At 41.0% G+C, this 18,810-nt stretch overlaps 1 protein-coding gene across 2 annotated transcripts; it reads right to left on the bottom strand.

Annotated features, from left to right (window-relative positions):
* Positions 1 to 4,325: 4,325 nt before the first annotated feature.
* LOC112902452 lies at positions 4,326 to 17,523 on the bottom strand. Of its 2 annotated transcripts, none has more exons than XM_025971543.1 (15): positions 16,511 to 17,523; positions 14,009 to 15,970; positions 13,105 to 13,320; positions 12,923 to 13,010; positions 11,623 to 11,685; positions 11,363 to 11,523; positions 11,172 to 11,250; positions 9,927 to 9,986; positions 9,723 to 9,793; positions 9,441 to 9,602; positions 8,905 to 8,948; positions 6,777 to 6,877; positions 5,221 to 5,747; positions 4,961 to 5,125; positions 4,326 to 4,853 (listed from the first exon to the last, which is right to left on the bottom strand). In XM_025971543.1, the coding sequence occupies exons 1-15, from the start codon at positions 17,272 to 17,274 to the stop codon at positions 4,514 to 4,516; spliced, it is 4,803 nt and encodes a 1,600-aa protein (XP_025827328.1). In that variant the 5' UTR covers positions 17,275 to 17,523; the 3' UTR covers positions 4,326 to 4,513. The 2 variants fall into 2 exon arrangements, with proteins under 2 accessions (XP_025827328.1, XP_025827327.1); XM_025971542.1 differs by having other exon boundaries at positions 9,441 to 9,631; positions 9,723 to 9,830; positions 16,511 to 17,521.
* Positions 17,524 to 18,810: the final 1,287 nt, after the last annotated feature.

The following is an 18,810-nucleotide window of genomic DNA, read 5'->3' as shown; positions in this document are numbered from 1 at the left end:
TCGGCCCCAAAACCGCTCGATAATCACGATTATCGATGAAATTTATCGTTACCGATGCTAGCTGAGAACATAAACCGACTTGAATTTCGCTAGATTTCAATAGAAAATTTAAAAATTTAAAAAAATTTATAAAAAGTAGAGAACTTATTTTTACAAAAAACTAGACCTTCTCTTGATTCTATAATGTTGTCACATATGGAAAGCAACAATTGTTTGCTTAGCGAAAAAAATATTTTTATCTAACTACCCGTTACCATCCACTAACCCGTTAACCCGTTAACCCTTCCACCACACTATGGCCTCACGAGGACCACAGTCACTCTCTCTCCAACCACATGTCCAACCTCCTGTCCCTTTCCTCAGATTCCAGTTCACTTTCCCCAACCTGCCTCTCACTTTCCTCAAACGCGCGCAAGCACAAAGCAAGAGAGTGGGCGATTTCAGCTCCGTTCAACGATTTTCGTGCGATTAAGGCCAATAATCAATATATATGGCGATTATCGATGATGCTGCAGCTGGGAGCGAGGGAGCTGTGATCGTGGCGTCGATAATCGAGGTAAATCGTTGATTATCGATTTGTATCGGACGATTTTCAGTTCAGTTTAGCTTCTTATTTATCTGTACTCACTGATTTGGCTAAATACATTGCAGTGGTATAGAATATTCCTTGGATGGTTGGTTGTATCACATATTTAAAATGTAGACTGCAGCTTTAGATATTAGTCATGGGGAAAAATTTATTGTTGTACAAAATGCTATGTTAAATAGGAAAATAAGGTGCATGCCTTTACTTTATTTTGTATGCCTAAATGGTATAAATTAAGAGTGAGTATCATTTATTCGTAGCATAATTTTGACACAGACATGGTTCGATTTCTCTCTTGTAGGTGAATGTCTAATAATCAGGATTTAGTTTGGGAACATGGAGAGAAGATTGGCATTGGCTTCAAGTGCAAGTATTGTCGTGTTGAAAAGGGTGGAGGAGGGGCAACACGGCTAAAGGAGCATTTGGCACACCAAGGGAAGAATGTGAGGTATTGTCCCAATGTTCCTAAAGAAGTGAAGGAGTACTTCAGGCTTCAGATCGACAATAACAAGCAAAGAACGAAAGCAAGATATCGTCGAAAGCTAAGAGAAGATGAAGCAGCAAGAACTGAATATGTGGACTTAGAGACTGAGAATGACGACCATGATTTGGAAGCTGCTCTCCGACAGTCGAGAGAAGAGCATGAGTATAGAGAGAGGGCTGGTCAACGATATGAGAGAGGTGGTGGTTCCAGATCAGGGCAAGTGAAAGGTACGCTCCCATCTATGCTCACTAGGAGCAAGACACAAGTGCCAGACCGTGTGAGAGACTACAATCTTGCTTCTGCCTCTGGCCCAAGACAACCACGAATTGATACAGGCCCATGGACGGAAAAGGAGAGAGGGGCCAAGAGCAAGATTGGGAGAGTGTGGGTGAAATTTTGCCATGCGACTGGTATACCTAGCAAGAAATTAGATGACCCTTACTTTAGGGCAGCTTTCATGGAGACCCAAAAATATGGTGAGATTGTATGCATGTGCTAGTTTGCATACTATTACATCTATGTTTATTTTGTGTTAACATGTTTGTGTGACAATGTAGGTACTGGAGTGAAAGCACCTACTGGGAGGGAGGTTGATGAAGTTTACTTAGACGAGAATGAGAAAGAGATCATAAAAGAGATCGACAAGTGGAAGCAGGAATGGCCTACTTATGGTGTAACAATCATGTGTGATTCATGGACTGGTCCAACCCGCATGAGTGTCATAAATTTTTTGTTGTACTGCAATGGCACTATGTACTTTTGGAAGTCGTTTGATGCCACAGGATATTCACAGAATGCTGATTCTATTCTTAAGGTATGTCGAACTTGGATCCATTGTATTCACATGATATCGTATGATTTTATTCACACAATATTCACAAGATGCACACTAATGGTTTGTTAATACATGTAGCTCATCAAAAAGATTGCGAATGATGTTGGCACTGATCATGTTGTCCAAGTAGTGACAGATAATGGATCCAACTACAAGAAGGCATGTCAGTTGCTCAATGCCGAGTATCAACACATAGTTTGGCAGCCATGTCTTGCCCACACAATAAATCTTATGCTGAAGGACATTGGACAATGGTCAGACCACGAAGCAATCATTGAGAGTGTTAAGAAGATATGCAGTTGGTTATACAACTCCAATTCCTTGCACTATATGATGAAGTTAGCCATTGGAGGTGAACTGGTTAAGTGGAATGCAACAAGATTTGGTACAAATTACATGTTCCTTCAGAGCTTCATGAGGAAGAAAGATCAATTCATGCAGTGGATGATGACCCCAGAATTTCGGGCTTCTCGCCATTTCAATTCAGAACAGGAAAGGTATGCATACGCAAACCTCACAAATTTAGATTGGTGGGCAAACATGCAGTATGTGTTGGAAGATGTGGAGCCATTGTATGTTTTCTTGCGGTTTGCCGATCAAGATCAGGTTCCAACTTTAGGTGAAGTGGTTGTGCAGTATCAAAATACAAAGCAGACATATGCTGCCAACTTAAGTCAGAAAAATCCGACTCGTTTTCAGCATATCATGGAGATAATAGTAGGAGGATGTCCACTGTCATGCTAGGGACTTATGTGCAAGGTGCTTGTGCTTTGAATCCGATGGTGAATTATACCATGGGGACAATAGATTCCTTAATGACAGATCTTCGCAAATGTTTAGCAAGGATGTGTGATACAAACACAACGGCTGCTGCACTTCAGGAAGCTGTGTTTTTTAAGCAAAAGCGAGGAGATTTTGCTGGAGAGCTAGCTAGGAGGATGGCCACTGATCATGCTACTTCACCGGCTAGTTGGTGGTCTATGTTTGGTAATGATACTCCAACACTTCAACGCCTTGCAATGAAGCTTCTCTCCCAATGTGCCTCATCAAGTGGATGTGAGAGGAATTGGAGTACTTTTGCCTTCATCCACACAAAATTGTGAAATCGGTTGGGACACAAGAAGTTGCATCAGTTGGTTTTTGTGAACTACATCCTTCGACTTCGTATCCAGTAAGCAGGAAGCACAGTTGAGCCTAGTGACTTTGATCCTGTGAGTGGAATGATGGATCTTTCATTCTATCGCCAACGAAGTGCGATTCAAGATTGGATGGAGCACAGCAGATCCAATGCCCCTCCAACATTGGATGAGGACTCTGATATTAGTGATATTCCTCTTCCTAATCCAATGTTCACTTCTTTAGCAGAGGACAATGAAAATTTAGAGCAATGGGCAGGTGAGAATATTGGTGATACACATCTTGGCAAGAGGAAGACCAAAGTTCTCCGACCTCGGTGGCCAGAAAAGAAGGGAAAAATGATTAGGAGCCCTCCAGAGGAAGAGCTTGCGAGCAATGAGACAACACCTGAGCCTAGTGATGGTGGTGATGAAGGCAACACTGATGATGACGATGACGATGATGATGACAATGATGATGGAGGGAGTGGTTATCATGTATCTAGTCAAGCTAGTGGAAGAACTGATCGTAGTATGTCGCCTACTAGATTTACCAGGGAGACAGATTTCACCCATGTCACACAAGATCAAGATCATGGTCAACCCATGTCACAACAGAGGACGACAAGCAACCAACGTCGATCTGATCCTCGAGAAGGTGATAGCTCCAGCTCAGTTAGTTCAACCTTCAGCTATCCACGTCCACCCTCCTACCCATATCCATACCCACAACCATACCCATATCCGTACCCACAACCATATTCACACCCACCACCATATCCAAGCCACTTCATTCAACTACCGGTACATCTTGGCATGAGCACTGGTGGTCAGATTGGTGAATTACAGGTATGTATGTACATATATTACAATTTCATCATTATGTGTTCCCCTCTTATTTGAGTTCATTTCAATATTTAGGAATATTATTATGGATATCACACGTACCAGCAAGAAGAGACCGAAGAATGATTAAATTGATATGCCGAATGACTTCATGTATGGACTATGTGCTTGCTAGTTTGTATGTGGCTTGTATAGACTATGTACTCTTGTTTCTATGCACTATGAGGTTTGTATGAACTATGCACTCTTTTATTTCTCTGAACTATGAAGTTTGTATGGACTATGCACTCGTTTGTTTATATGAACTATGCACTTCGTGGCTTGTATATATGTGCAAATTCATGTGCTTTATGCAATTTTATGGGCAAAATATGTAAGCATGTTTATTTCTTAGGCAATTCTATATGCAAAAATTGTGCATGTATGTGTAATTTATCTAATATAATATAATACATAACCTAAAAAATTAAATGCTATCAAACCTTTATTTTTTTCCACTGCCAAAATATATTTTCAGTAGGCGAAGCGATAAATCGTTCAGTTTGCATCGATTATCGACGATAAATAGTTGATTTTCATTTTTCTGAATTTAGGTCTCTTTACCAATCGATTTTGGTGACTTTTCACCGATTTTCAACCGATTATCGTTACCGAAGCTCACTGATAAATGCTGCATCGCCGGTAACATAATCCTTGAGCGTGGATACCTCGAAGCTACTGCCAGCATCGGCGCCCTGCGCCGACGCGCTGCTAACGCCAACTGAGCCCTGGCCGCTGAATCCACGGGCATACTGTTGTTGTACAGCGCCGCCGCTGCTTTGGTTGGCCACCGCCGGCGGTGGACGATCCAGGCTGCTGGGCCCCCGGGCCGGCGCATCATGGTTGTGCTTGCCCTTGTACGTGGTGACCACGACGCGCTGGTCGTGGGACATGCGCTCCACGTGCTTGCGCATCGGGCAGCCGGCCATCGCGCACCTGTAGTAGCTCCTGCAGCCACCCACAAGGCAACATTTGCACGACGAGTTCAAGGCTTCAAGCTCAGGCTTGCAGGAAGCGTACTTCGTTCCAGTTTCGATTTATTTGCACGGTTTTACCTTGGGTTTGGGTTTCCCAGCCGCAGGCTCTTCTTTCCGTACTTCCTCCACCTGAAGCCGTCATCCATGAAGTCGACGTCGCTCGTGGTTTGGACGACGACTCTCGGCTCGCGCACCGTCCGGCTGCCGGCCATGGAGATCCCCTCGCCGTCAATGTCTTTCCTCCTGCAAAGGGATAGATGGTACAAAAATAGTTAATTCAATCCCCGCGTTCCAAGACATAAAAGCGACAGAAAAACCTGTGACCAGAAAGCACTTACATTCTCTTCGGATCCTTCTCGTGCTCGTCCAATCCGGAGCATCCGGTGCTACGCGGTGACCTCACCCTGACCACGTCGTCGTTCCCAACCGATACCGTGGGATTCTCGAGCGTCGCGACGGTAACGCCCGACATTCCACCAAACGTGTGATCGGACGCGTCGCCGCCGCCGCCGTCCTGCAGTAGCTGCGCCGGCGCGCTGGAGTTCCTCGCCCAAACGTGTGGCTTGGCGTGGTTGTGCGCGTTCTTGTACACGATTTCCACGATCTGGCCGTCCGGCAGCGATCTCTCCACCTTCTTCTTGACGAGGCAGCCCTGGAAGATGCACTTGTAGTAGCTCCGCTGGTTTTCGCTTCCCTTTGCCTGCTTCAGCCCGTACTTGAGCCAGCTGTAGCCGTCCGACGGGATCGGCTGGAACGCCGCGCTGAGCTCCTCGCCCACCGCCGCCGTCGGCACGTGGAAGGTCGTCGTTGTGCCCGTGGCCTCGTCCTCGCCCTCCCCTGCCATCCGCAACGAGAAGTCGGCCTCCTATAATTTGGAAAGGTGAGTGTATTTTATATTGATTGGCAACACAAGATTAATATTATTAGATTCACATAAAAATACTTTCATACTTTTTACAGTATCATTTAAATACTTTATTTTTGTAGATATTGCTATTCAAAGTTAAAAAGTTTGATTTAGAATAAACATAATGGATTATGGATTTATATTTATGATAGGAGGAAGTATGTTCCCCGGCTTATAGCCTCACAACGTCTTCAACAAGGTCAGTTAGCTAGCTATATATAAAGAATCACCTCAAAGTTTTGCCTATGAAGAGATATACTACCTCCGTCCCAGAATATAACTATTTTTAGATTTTTTTCTCCAAATCAAACCTTTTAAACTTTAACCATAAATGATAAAAAAACATAAAGATTGATAACATAAAAATGATATTAATTTATTCATAATAAAACTAACTATCGTAATATGTAACTTTTCTATTTAAAAGTAATTATTTTTGGAGATATTATTGGTTAAAGATGAAAAAGTTTGATTTTGACCAAGTCAAAAGGTTGTTATATTCTGGAACAGAGAGAGTAATTAATAGGGACAGAATGCTATGCGAAAGAGCCTCTAGCCTAGTGCTTAGCACACCCGAGTAACATCCAGCAGGCCTAGGTTCGACTCCTTATCGGAACGAATTACAAACAGGCTTGAATTAAATAAAAAATTTATATAAAAAATAGGTGGAGACCTTCCCTGCTGATTTCGGTCAAAAGTTCAGAATTATGCTAGGTGCTAAGAAGTTGTTGAAGTATAAGTGATATGCCAACTCTTCCCTATCACACACAGTAAATAAATACTGGCAACTAGTATTGGTATACTCGTAGTATTATAAATTATTGCATAAAAAATTATATAATAGGATTTCTCACAATTTTTTTTTGAAATTATCATACTTTTAGTTATAAATGGTGAAAGGTGTGAGGGTGAGTTAAGTTGATGTCAGTGATGGCAAAGAAAAAAAACTGGAGGGAGTAGTACTGTCACGGGGATTCTTGCACATACCAGGTCAGTTATGTCTACTGTAGCCGTGGGATTCCGATTCGAATCTGGCGACGCTTCGCGGAGCACGTCAAGTGTCTTACCAGGATCAATGGCGATGCCATCTGCAAAATTAGGCTTATTGATTTGGTTGTCTGAAAAACATTCGTGAACCATTTATCAATATGGAGCAAGATTTAAATAATGCTATCACAACTAGCACTATAAAAAGTAATTTTTAAGAGCATTTTATTTTTTCTAGGGACGGCCCAAAATGTAATCCGCTCCTACAAAACGAGCGGGGTTACCGTACCTTCCGAGCCACCCCAAGAAATGGCCACCATTTTCGGAGCGAGTGATGCCATTACCCGCCCATACAAATGATCTCACGTAAATAAATTCATAACTTTTCAAATATTATCTCAGATAAAGTCAAACTTTATACCAAAATTGTAGAGGTTGATGAGATCTAAAATTTTTTAGTTGATAATCTTTTCATTCAAGGTAATTTAATAGTCCAAAAAATTATTATAAGTTATCTAATTTTAAAATCTAGCAGTATTATGGATATGAATAGTGTAATTATATAAAAGAGGTCTAAATCTTCCGTAAATTGGCATGGCGTCATATTTTAAATGAATTTTTATCATCATGCATATAGTTCGATGTAGATTCTCCATAAACTCATCAACTCCCCTTACCAGTATGTCATACAACTCAAGTCATACTTTAAAATTTTCTCAATCTTAACCTTTATATATAATCAAATATATTTGGCATATTTTTTCTGTATCTATAGTTCACAATAACCATAGTATAGAAGTTTCACTGTTTTATTTGTTTTGCTATATTTCTAAAAATTCATTTATAGGGGTGGGCATGTTACCCGCTTTTGCAAATAGCTATTTGTAGCTGCGAAAAGCAGAAACGGATATTGCACCTACCCTACAAATATTGTTTTATCCGCCCCTAAAAATATTTTTTTAGTACTATAAAATTCCAACCGTTGCTGAGAATTATTCGTGAGAGCCTATGGCGATGCAGATTGAAGTACCAGTTTTGGTCTGATAGCCGAGGGTAGTTAAGTATCTCAAGAATTGAGGACGGAATGCCTTGCCTAGGTGATCCCGATTATCAGGTAGTACTCCATCTAATACTTTACTTGTATCGCAAGATATCGACTCTGATCCTTGTATCACCCCAGCCTTGCCCAGATGGTCGTATTGGCTTGTCTTGTGGGTATCGAGGACCCATTGCATGTGTGCTCTACTTAATACTCTCTATGTTTAAGATCTATTTGGATGGACTAAAATTGAGTGCTAAACTTTAGCATCTATTAGCACTTATACCTCATGCTAAAGTTTTTGAGTCGTGGTTAAAGTTTAGCACACCCTATTATAGCACTCCTGTTCGGATGAGCTAGTGCTAAAGTTTAGCACTTTTGCACATTAGCATTTGGATCCAAACACCCCTTTAATCATTTTATTTATGACCTCAGTAAGACATGTTTGTCTATTAAATATATCATAAGTGTATTTATTGTGATACTTCCACTCTCTTCTCCTAATTTAATGTTTGGGAAAAATTAAAGTGGTTGTCTCATGTTATTTATTCGGCAACTCCCAATGTATAGTATCATGGGCATTAAGTAGGCACCACATAGGATTTTTCTAATGCGCCAAAAGATTACATATGAGAAGTATGGAAGCAGTATCTTGTGCAGGATAAAGTTCTAGCACGATATCTTTTATATGTTTGCCCAAAAAAACTATATTATGGGTCCACATTCATATATACAACATGACAACAATTAATTGTTTCAATAGCTTCTAAGAAAAAACAACATGATACTATATCCATTGGAGGTGTTGTCTCTAGACACCAATTTATTGTCATTCCTATGACATGGCAGCCTTGGATACAATATCATGTATTGGAAATGGATACAAGATTTTATTTCTATCTATGGACTTCTGGTCATACATGAATAAACTTTAGTGTCAAATTGGACCTATAGGTAATTTCTTATGACTCTATATATGCACATAGCCATTAAAATGATATGTGAAACATATTTATGGCGAAAACTAAAAATATATTTTATCAAAGAAGAAATTGATAATTGATTGGATGAGAAACGAAACAAAATTACCTAGATGAGAAGTGCTTGCTGGTACATCAGAAAACTGGGATATCCTGATACAAGGAACATGTTAATTCCATTAAAATTGGAAGAAACTAGAACAAGTAGCTACTAAAAGTGGGATATCCTGATACAAGCTGCTAATATATCAATATGACTGTTCCATTTGTCAGAAATTTGTAGAACCAATCAACCATTAATATTTGTACTTTCCTAGGTATTGTGCTTCACGATACTCAAGTTTAAGGCCATTATAAATGTACTATTGCTCAAACCAAACATATTATATAAAACGAAATATGCAGATTATTACAATGCAAGAATGATTGATATACCAACTAGCTGAGACAATTGTATGGTCGCCCTTATTTTGAGGCATAAGTTTGTCCTCATTTTTTTCTACCATGTCTCGTTGCCTATGTGTTGTTTTCCAAATGTTTGACATCATTGCCCTTGTTTTTAATCAAAATAGGGGGGCAATGATGCAGATATTTTGGAAACTGCAGAGCATGGTATGAAGTAAGGCAAGGACAAAGACAATATACCTGATGTTATTTCCATCGGTGGATGTAGGATGGTCCTTGGCAAACGGATGATCCATCAGCTGAGCAGCTGTTGGGCGAGCAGCAGGATCACGCTGCAAACAGAGTTTCAGGAAGCTTTTTGCCTCTGAAGAAAGATGATCTGGGATATCAGGAATGTCTTGGCTGTTACAAATTTTAAATATTGAAGCCGCCTGTGAATTAATCCAAGCTTAGCAGATAATCAATAGAATATCAGGCATCTTAACCATGTAAAAGGTCAGATCCAAGAAGTCAACAACTCACCCCTTCGTACTGACCCCAAGGAGGTTTTCCTGTTGCCATCTCAAGAATGGTGCAGCCAAGGCTCCAAAGGTCTACTGAAAATTTGTAGCCATTACTATTTGAAATAACCTGAAAAAGTTTTGACATGAAAAAAGTTGAAGAATTCGGTTGATGGCTGTTCACTAGAAAAGAAAAGATAAGAAATTTAAACTTCAGTAGCCTCACCTCTGGTGCCATCGAGGAAGGGCTCCCTTTGAAGGATTTCATAGATGTGTACTGTGATATCTGCATAAACAAATGTAACAAGTTCAGGAGACCTTTCCGTAAAAGCAGCACGAATCCCAAAGCGTTCCTAACTAAGCCATATTGTTAATATACGTTTTCCGCTTGGTATCTGCCTAGGCCCAGTCCAGCCCTGCCCAATCCAGCCCAACCCATTTGAACTGGACTATGAGTCAACAACGATCTTTCTTGTTTGTTCATTTGTTCATGGTTTCGTTCCTTGCGGTCTATTGTGATGCCACTGTCATCCCTTCACCCTCTTCCGTTTGCCACCTCATTAGCGCGATATCTGCCAGTGGCTATTGTTGTTGATCTCTTGTCATGATGATTTTGTGGATCAATTATTAGCAGCAATGTGAGTAGGAAGTTGCTGTTTCCATTGAAGAGTTCAAAGGCAAGTTGAAAGGATGGTTTGATGTAAGAGTCATGCTGCTCTAGCAATGATTCAAAGGTTGCTAGAAGCAAGGGAATACGATCGATGTTTCTTCTTGCCCAAATCAAACCAGAACAAAACTAAATTACAATGGCTAATCCTCAGATTTTATGGTGACCAGCGATCCAACACGCGACTAGGTTTGGAGATGACCATAGAGCTTCCCTTGAGCTGTGTAGCTGCTGGCAGTCAGTCATCAATCTCAAACACCGCTGACAAAGCTTGCCAGATGAAGAGCTGAAGGAGACGAGCTAGTGGGAAAGACAGATTCACAGGCGTTAGATCAGAAATTGGTTCAGAAGGAAAATCACCAAATCAGAGGATCTGGATCACAGTAATCGGCTTCTTGTTGTGGTGACTGGTGACTAGTGATGTACTGATGTGCAGATGAGAGACAACAAGGGAGGCCGGGATGCACTACTGGATGAGTGGATGGTGCTGGTGTGCCTGACGCCATGCCCCTACACGGCTGGGCGTGCGAGCTCATCCACCTGCATCCTTAACCGCCAAAAAACACAGGACCGAGTTGGGTGGGCTGGGCTCGGCTGACCTAAGCAGGGCCAGGCCTTGGCGGTTCCAAGAAAAATAAAAGGGCTTAATAATTAATCAAGTATGCTTTAATATTTGTGTAGTTTGTAGAAAGGGTCCACCATATCTCCACTCACAATTTCATAACAAGAGAGTGGTTAATAAAAACCATATCAAGATAAGGAATAGGGAACAATTTAACCGTTAGATGATCGACAGGGACTTACAAGCTTTGCCATTCCGAAATCGGCAAGTTTGATAGTATCACCATTAAAATCGACAAGTATGTTTGCCACTTTGATATTGCTGCCAGAAAAGGTAAATATTTATGGATAAGTAAGAGTTATATATGTGGTATGCAGTTCCAAGAAAAAGAACTGTCTCTTATGTATTGATGCTGTAAATGACTTTCCAATACCTGTGTACTGTATTATGCCCATGCAAGTATGCAAGGCCAGAGAGGATTTGCGCTGTGTAATTCCGAAGAAGTGCCTCCCCAAGTGGACCACCCAATTGAAGCATCTTATGGATAGATATCCCAGAAACATACTCCAGATAGACCGAGAGTGTCTCATTAGACTGCATTGCAGTATAAAGTACACATATTAATATAATCGTTATACCAATACCTAATTTCAAGGCATTAGTTGTACTGCTATATGAGTGTTCAGTAATTACCAGGACACTGCCATAGTACTGCACAATGTTTGGATGTGACAGCTGACTAAGCAGAACGATTTCCTGTACACAAAGCTAGTATCAGTATACTCAAATGAAAAGCTAGCATCACTGTGATAAAGTGTTGGATTTTAGATGGGCTTGGGTCATATAATTCTGAAATTCCAAATAAATCTCAAAGGCCAGTGTGTACAAGAGGATGGTGGAGTGTGGTGCACATATTTAGTAAAGTAGTGGAGGTAGAGGATGACTAACTTAATTAGTAAGGTTATGTCCATTCCACCAAGTTAGGGCCTGTTTGGATCCAACGGAAAGAGAAAGAGAAAGTGCAAAACTTTTGCTCTTTTGCATTTTTTTTTTTTGCACTTTTGGATCCAAACACCCCAAAGTGCAAAAGGGCAAATGCTACCGTAATTTTGCTAATTATGGATTAATTAGGCTTAATAGATTCGTCTCGTCATTTAGTCCTCATCTATGTAATTAGTTTTTTAATTAAACTATATTTAATACTTCTAATTAGCGTCCAAACATCTGATGTGACAGGAGCAAAAATTTTACCATTTGCCCTTTTGCCATTTGCCCTTGGATCCAAACAGGCCCTTATTTGTGTTAGGAGAGAAGGAAAGTTTCATACGGGCTCGCTCACTTGTCTTGCCGGGCATGAGATGGGGCAAAGGGCACAGGCACGTGACACTTGCGTGATGGTTCATTGAAATTCAGTGCCAGCCTTACAAGGGAGTGGCTTCCTTTTAGAGTTTTTTTCACTCCGGAAATATTTTGGCGGTCCCTCGCCTCATGGGGGCGCGACTTCTTTTTATATTTTTTAGGGTTAATCTGAAGATCGCGACGCTACTGCACCATACTCAATCCCGGCCGTCGGTGTGCACCAGCGAACACGAGGTATCCGGAAGTCTTCTCCTTTATTATCCTACACTAGGATAAGGCAAATAAGATTTTTATAAACTGCTCCACGCGACTGCTCAAATTTGTCGCCACGACTTGTCTTGCCACGACATCCACCATCATGAAGTAACATCATCATTGCCACAGGCTCACTCATCGTCAACACACCTGCACTAGCCACTACTTTCTCGTTTGCAAACACCCGGTATGTACGTAGTGTTCTGATCGTATCTTTAATCATGTTTACTGAGTTTATCTTTAAGCATGCTAGTTTCTTCTCCTGTCATGTTATATTCAAAATTTAATACTGTAATTGCTTAGTTATTCAACATAAAGAACTACAAATTCTTCTGCAAGACTGATGCTGATATATCCAATACTTTCATAATATCATTACCTGATTTAGCTGCCTGAGGCACTCTTTTGAGTTAGAGTCATCAGTGCTGACCTTAATCTCTTTAATTACGCAAATTTGGCCGTTTTCACTACATAACATGTGTTTTGAATAATAAATCAGTATAACATAAATTTTGTGAAGAACTTGAGGAAAATACAGTGCTTCAAAATTATGCTACGCACCTGTTGAATCCTTCGTATACTTGCCCAAGCGTTCCACTACCTAGCAACATCCCCTTCTCCCATTGTCTATAATGGGAAGAAGAGCCTGGGATAAGAGGAAGAGGTTGATGTGAGCTTGAACTTCTCGATTCATCTTGCCATGAAGTTGGAGATGCTGGGCATTGCCCAAGTGTTCCAGAACAATGAGGGGAGAAGGGATAGTGATGCCTCCTTAAGCTAGGCAGAGAGGTCGGCAGATCAGGGGACAATAATATCATATATTAAAGAACCCCACAAGTATTGTCTCCTAACTTTGTACTCATTAGAGGATACAAAAAAGAGGATGGGTGTATGATTTTTCCAAAGTAGCATATATTTGCATTAAAGATTGATCCAAAGTGGCAAAATATAAGTAGATTAGCAAACTGAAACTATAATGATGTTCACCCTAATGTAAATAGAAGATTGAAAAACACAAAAGCAATCTTCAATGGAACTCCTAGACATATAAAATTGATCAATAGGATAATAGAATTTGTGAACCCATTGACCAATTCGCCCACAGAAATAGTAATAAAATTATAGGTTTATAAATTTCATGAGGCAAACAGTTATCATAATTCTGAAATGAAAATTTGGAATCTTAATTTTTTGGATTTCAATTTTTAAATTTATTTTCCCTTGGCTTTTGGATGTTCTCTTCTGGGTGTCGGTTCTTACAGCGATAGTTACATAACACAAAGCTACTTAATCAACAAATCCTTTGCTATAGTTGTTTGTACGGTTGGAAGCATAAATTTCAGATATATTGGCAACTGAATTTTGAAATATCAAATTAAAACAATGAAGGGAGAGTTGGGAGTCGGTGGATATACATATGTTTTTAAGATTTCAAGGCATTTTAAAAGAAGATAAAGGTGCTTACTCTTCGTCGAACGAATCAACCCATTGCATATTGATCATGGGAAGCCCTGACTTCTTGCTAATGGTGTCAATGAAGGCAGATTCTGCAGCCATCCTGTCGGATTCCTTGACCCCAGCTCCAGCCAAAATTCGTGCAGCAACTTCTCGGAGGTTTAACAGGTGCTCAATGCCAGAAAGCATACCACCATACTGATCTCCCCTGTGGGCATTGAATTCTAGCTTGAGCTTCTGAAGATTTGGCATTGCTTTTGCCTGAAAGGCAAGTTGCAGAACGCCACACCTAAATTTGAAATATTTGAGAACTGGGAATGTGGCTGATTTGAAGATAATGCTTTCTCTAGTTCGTTTCCTGACATATAACGAGAGATTAGTGAGCTCCTGTAGTCCGATGATGACATCAATATCATCCCTCAGCAGATCAGTAACGACAACTTTCAAAATGCGCAGGTTATGGAGTTGTCCAAACCATTCGGGAAGTCTTGAAAAGATGCAAATGGGGGGCAACAGCTCAAGTATTTGAAGAGAAACGGGCACAGAAGACACACTGTTCGAGCAATCCGAGTAAATGCTCGTGCATGAACCACCAGGAGCTAGAACAAGAGAATTTAGGTTGCCAAGTTTTCCAAGCGAAGAAACCAAAGCTATCAAGTTTCTCTTCAGACGGTCAGATGGGGCTACAGAACAGGTGAGATGAAGCTGATGCAGGTTTTTCAACTCGCCAAGGCTTCTTACATTGTCCTCAGAATTACCGCTAAGGTCAAAGGACTTAAGTGTACGTAGAGATCTCATTTGGGCAATACCATCGGGCAAATTTATGTCACCATAAAGACAAAGGTGCTGCAACGTTGCGAGGTTTACAATATCTGTTGGAACAGTAGTTACTTTTGCATAGATTTCCAGTGTTTCCAAATATTGTAGTGCTGTCATCATGGTCGGTAGCTTTACAGTGACATTAGTTGAAACCCACAAGTACCTCAGCTGAAACAATCTGTCGATGCCACTCAGGTCCAACACATCTCCATGAGCACCCCAAAATTCAAGGTGTAGAACTCGAAGTGACTCAAACTCTGTAATGGATGGTAGACACTCAACAAGTCCATAAAAGATTAGAGATCGCACTGGGGACAGTGTGATGCCTTCTGGTTTTGTTGCATATTTGGCATTACTGAATCTGATAGACAGTCGACGAACCTTTGCAGAAAGCTTTGTAGAGATTTCAGAGTAGTCTATCACAGTGTTGAAATTCCCTTCCATGGACTTGCATCTGATAACTTCAAAGATAGTATAGTGCACTGTATAGAACATCACCCCATCTGAGAAATTGATACAGTTAGGCTGAATGAATCCCCTGCAGACAAGCTCGTCAAAATAAGACTCTGCAATTTCGCTTGTATTTTTTCCAGCTACTGCACCAATAAAACCTTCTGCAGCCCATTGCTTCACCAAGTCAGTCTTTAAGAACATGTACCCCTCAGGATACATATGAAAATATAGTAGGCATGTCTTCAAATGATGTGGAAGACTATTGTAGCTCAGGCCTATTATTCCTCTCAGCATGTCTTCTGAAGTAAGGTTATTTCTTATATCGCAAGATAAGGATTCCTTGATATGGTGCCATAGCTCAGAGTTGTCCGGATCGCTTGCTAAAACTTGAGCTATGCAAAGTGTTGCTAGTGGGAAACCACAACATTTTTTTATAACTTCTTCTGAAACTTCCTTCAGTTGTTCAGAGCATTCATGATTGGAGCCGAAGGCTCTGTTGAATAGCAATTCTCTTGTGTCATTTGTGCTTAGCGGCTCCATCGTGAAAATACCATCAGATTGATAATCACAGCACTCTAGAGCTACCTCCTGAATATCTGTTGTTACTAGTACTCTGCTACAATGTGTGTCCTCTGGGAAAGCACTGCTAACAATATCCCATGATGTTGTTTCCCACAAACCATCAATTACAATGAGATACCTGCAAAATTATTTAAAATGTTAGGAATATGTCGTGCCAGGCTAGCTGCAATATATAGAAATTACAGAAACCCGGAAGCAGTGGATTAAAATTGAAAATAAGAAGCATTTGCTTTGTATCATTGGCTTCACAGTTTCTCTGATGGCTTTACTCTTGTTTGGCCTGACAAACTTTGCATGCTTTTGAATTAGTAAGGTCCGAAACATAGGTTATAAGAGTTTGTTGCAGAAAAAAAAATCAACTTATGTTATAAGAAACAGAAAAGGTAAGTCCCTCATCAACTTGTCTTTATTATCTTCGTCTTCCTTGCATTTATCAGTTGCCAGATTTTCTCATCTTCGCTGCTCATAAACAGAAATCTGAACAGGAAATTCTTAACATATGTAACGCAACTACTATATGTAGATTTAATTTTCAGAAATTTTCATGTCAATTTTCAGGGACCCTTAGCCATTGCATCATATAAATGGTCAAAACGGGCAACTAGTCATGCTACCTGCTTCTGAAATAGGAAGGAGCACCGTTTAACACATACTATACCTCTTCTGTTGGAGAAGTTTTCTTAGGTGGTCAATGAGATCTTGCACAGTGAGACCTTGAGGGGGTCGTTGATGGCGCTGGACTTGGAAGATCATGCTCCGGAGAAGCCTCCTGGTATCAGGCATCTTTGAGGCTCGAACAAAAGCTCGACACTGGAACTGCCCTCCAATTTGACAGTAAACTTCTTTGGCAAGAGTAGTCTTACCAACACCCACAGGTCCATGTATGGATACCACTAGCCTCCGCTCGACATCGATGTTAAGCTGCTTGATAAGTTGGGCCTTGGAATCACCAATACCAACAAGTTCTGTGGCCTCCCCGTTGAGCCTTGGAATCCAGCCTTGCCCATCGACCACAAATCTAGGATCCGATGCCCAACGCCCAAGATCATACCTGTTGTGTCGTTCGTGGGCGTCCTTGGCCTTCTTCACAAAACTACTTAATTCATCCACCCAAGAGCTGGACGCTTCATTGGTATTGGGGTCGGAATGCATCGTCTTGTCAATATAATCCTCAATATCATATGACAGATCACGCACCTCGTTCATCCAGTGCTTCACCATCATGTTGGGATCCTCCATCCATGACAGATTCACAAGGAACTTGTTTATTTCTTCGAGATCTTGTTTGAGGAGCTCGAGCTTGTCCTTCTGAAGCTGCAGTGGCTCTGGCAGCTGATCCTCTGGAGAGACCAGCAATGAACAGAGCTTCCCAAGAAGGGAACCCATGGCGCCCAGCGAAGAACTGGACATCTGAACCTCCATGTCTCATGGGAAGAAACTGAAGCTTTGAGAGGAGGCGTAGCTACCCACTCCACGCCATGTAGTCTCTGACTGACACCGCAGATGCAAATCTGAGAGGGGAAGGGAAACCAGGAAAGAGAGGAATGGTTGCTTCAGCCTTCAACACTGTGGTTCTGTTAACAGAGTTGTGGGCGAGTTAAACCATCAATATCACAGGAACTCCTTTGTTGACTACAAAATATCGAGTGCATTGTTGCTGCTAGGCAACGACAACCATGAGTCCATGAGAAGTTGGTCGTCCCCAGTCCCTACTACAAATTATTGTATAGAAGTCCCTTTGCTTCTTTTGTTGTAGTGGTAATATTGATGTCATACAGGTAGAGCTTAATAATACCACCTATAGTATCCATTCCATTATTAACTCCTTTTATTATGGTGGCAATATTGATGTGTTATTAATCAGATTATCTACAGATAGAGCTGTGAGCTTCCCGAGCAGGTCATATAGATTAGTCCAGGATAAACGATTGTTCGCAAGAAATCAATCTCGTTTTTAAATGAACTAAGATATTTGAAGCTGAAAACTAGGTTATCCAAATTCTTTTCTCATTCATAGAGAATCACATCAGAAGGGGCTCTGTCAAACAAGCCTATTTATCCTTAAGGTTTCATCGAATATGATAGGATCAGAAAGTGCTATTCTGTTTTTTAACATATTTGGTTGGAGGGACACGTTGGATGAGACGGACATTGCCTGGAATATTCAGTTAAATGAGCGACTAAGCCGGTCTGAAAAGAACTAGTGGAGCATTAGTAGGATGGAAAAATTGCTCGTGCCTCGTTAGCTCGCTCGGCTCGCAGCTGGCTCAGCTCGGCTCAGTCCAATTTCCAACGAGCCGAGCAGGACTTTGTGCTCGTTAGTATAACGAGCGAGTTCAAGCCAACTCACGAGCTGCTCGTGAGCCTAACGAGCTGCGCATACAACAGGCTTCTTATCTATGTAATCAGCATTTATTATTTATGTTACAGTATTTAGAACCCCAAAATTGTAGCCCAGTAGACCCAACTCGCGTCAACTAAACGAAATCCTATATATGGTCCTGAAAGTATGGAAATGGAACTATATGTTATTCTAATATTTTTTTATTTGATCTGTACAGAGGTATATCACCTGCAAGAATATACCAGTGTTTGGCTCGCGAGCTGCCCGAGCCAGCTCGCGAGTTGGACCGAGCCGAGCCGAGCAGACTTTTGTGCTTTTGTGTTCGTTAGGATAACGAGCTAGTTCGGCTACTGGCTCGTTATCCAGCTCTAGTCCACTAGTGAACTGGTAGTCGGTGTCAACCATGTAGATATTTCAAGGCTATGTAGATATTTCAAGGCTGCCAAACAATAATGGCAGGATCTTTATGGAACAAGAAGACAAAGATGCAAAACTTGAGCCCAAAAAATAAAGAAAAGAAAGATGAAAGGTAGAAGAGAATGAAAGAGACTCACCTATAGGCTTTGGTCATGTTCCCTTGTCAAACATTGTGTTACGCCTAACTTTATTGACAA

This window comes from Panicum hallii, chromosome 8 (assembly GCF_002211085.1).
Source record: "Panicum hallii strain FIL2 chromosome 8, PHallii_v3.1, whole genome shotgun sequence".
NCBI lineage: Eukaryota > Viridiplantae > Streptophyta > Magnoliopsida > Poales > Poaceae > Panicum > Panicum hallii.
This window is presented reverse-complemented; position numbering and strand designations above follow the sequence as displayed.

Coding starts and splice junctions, on each gene's coding strand:
- LOC112902452 (XM_025971542.1), bottom strand. CDS start 17,274: ATGGAGGTTCAGATGTCCAGTTCTTCGCTGGGCGCCATGGGTTCCCTT. Junction 11,524..11,622: donor AGTACTATGGCAGTGTCCTG/GTAATTACTGAA, acceptor ACTGCAATGCAG/TCTAATGAGACACTCTCGGT. Junction 9,831..9,926: donor CTTCCTCGATGGCACCAGAG/GTGAGGCTACTG, acceptor AAACTTTTTCAG/GTTATTTCAAATAGTAATGG.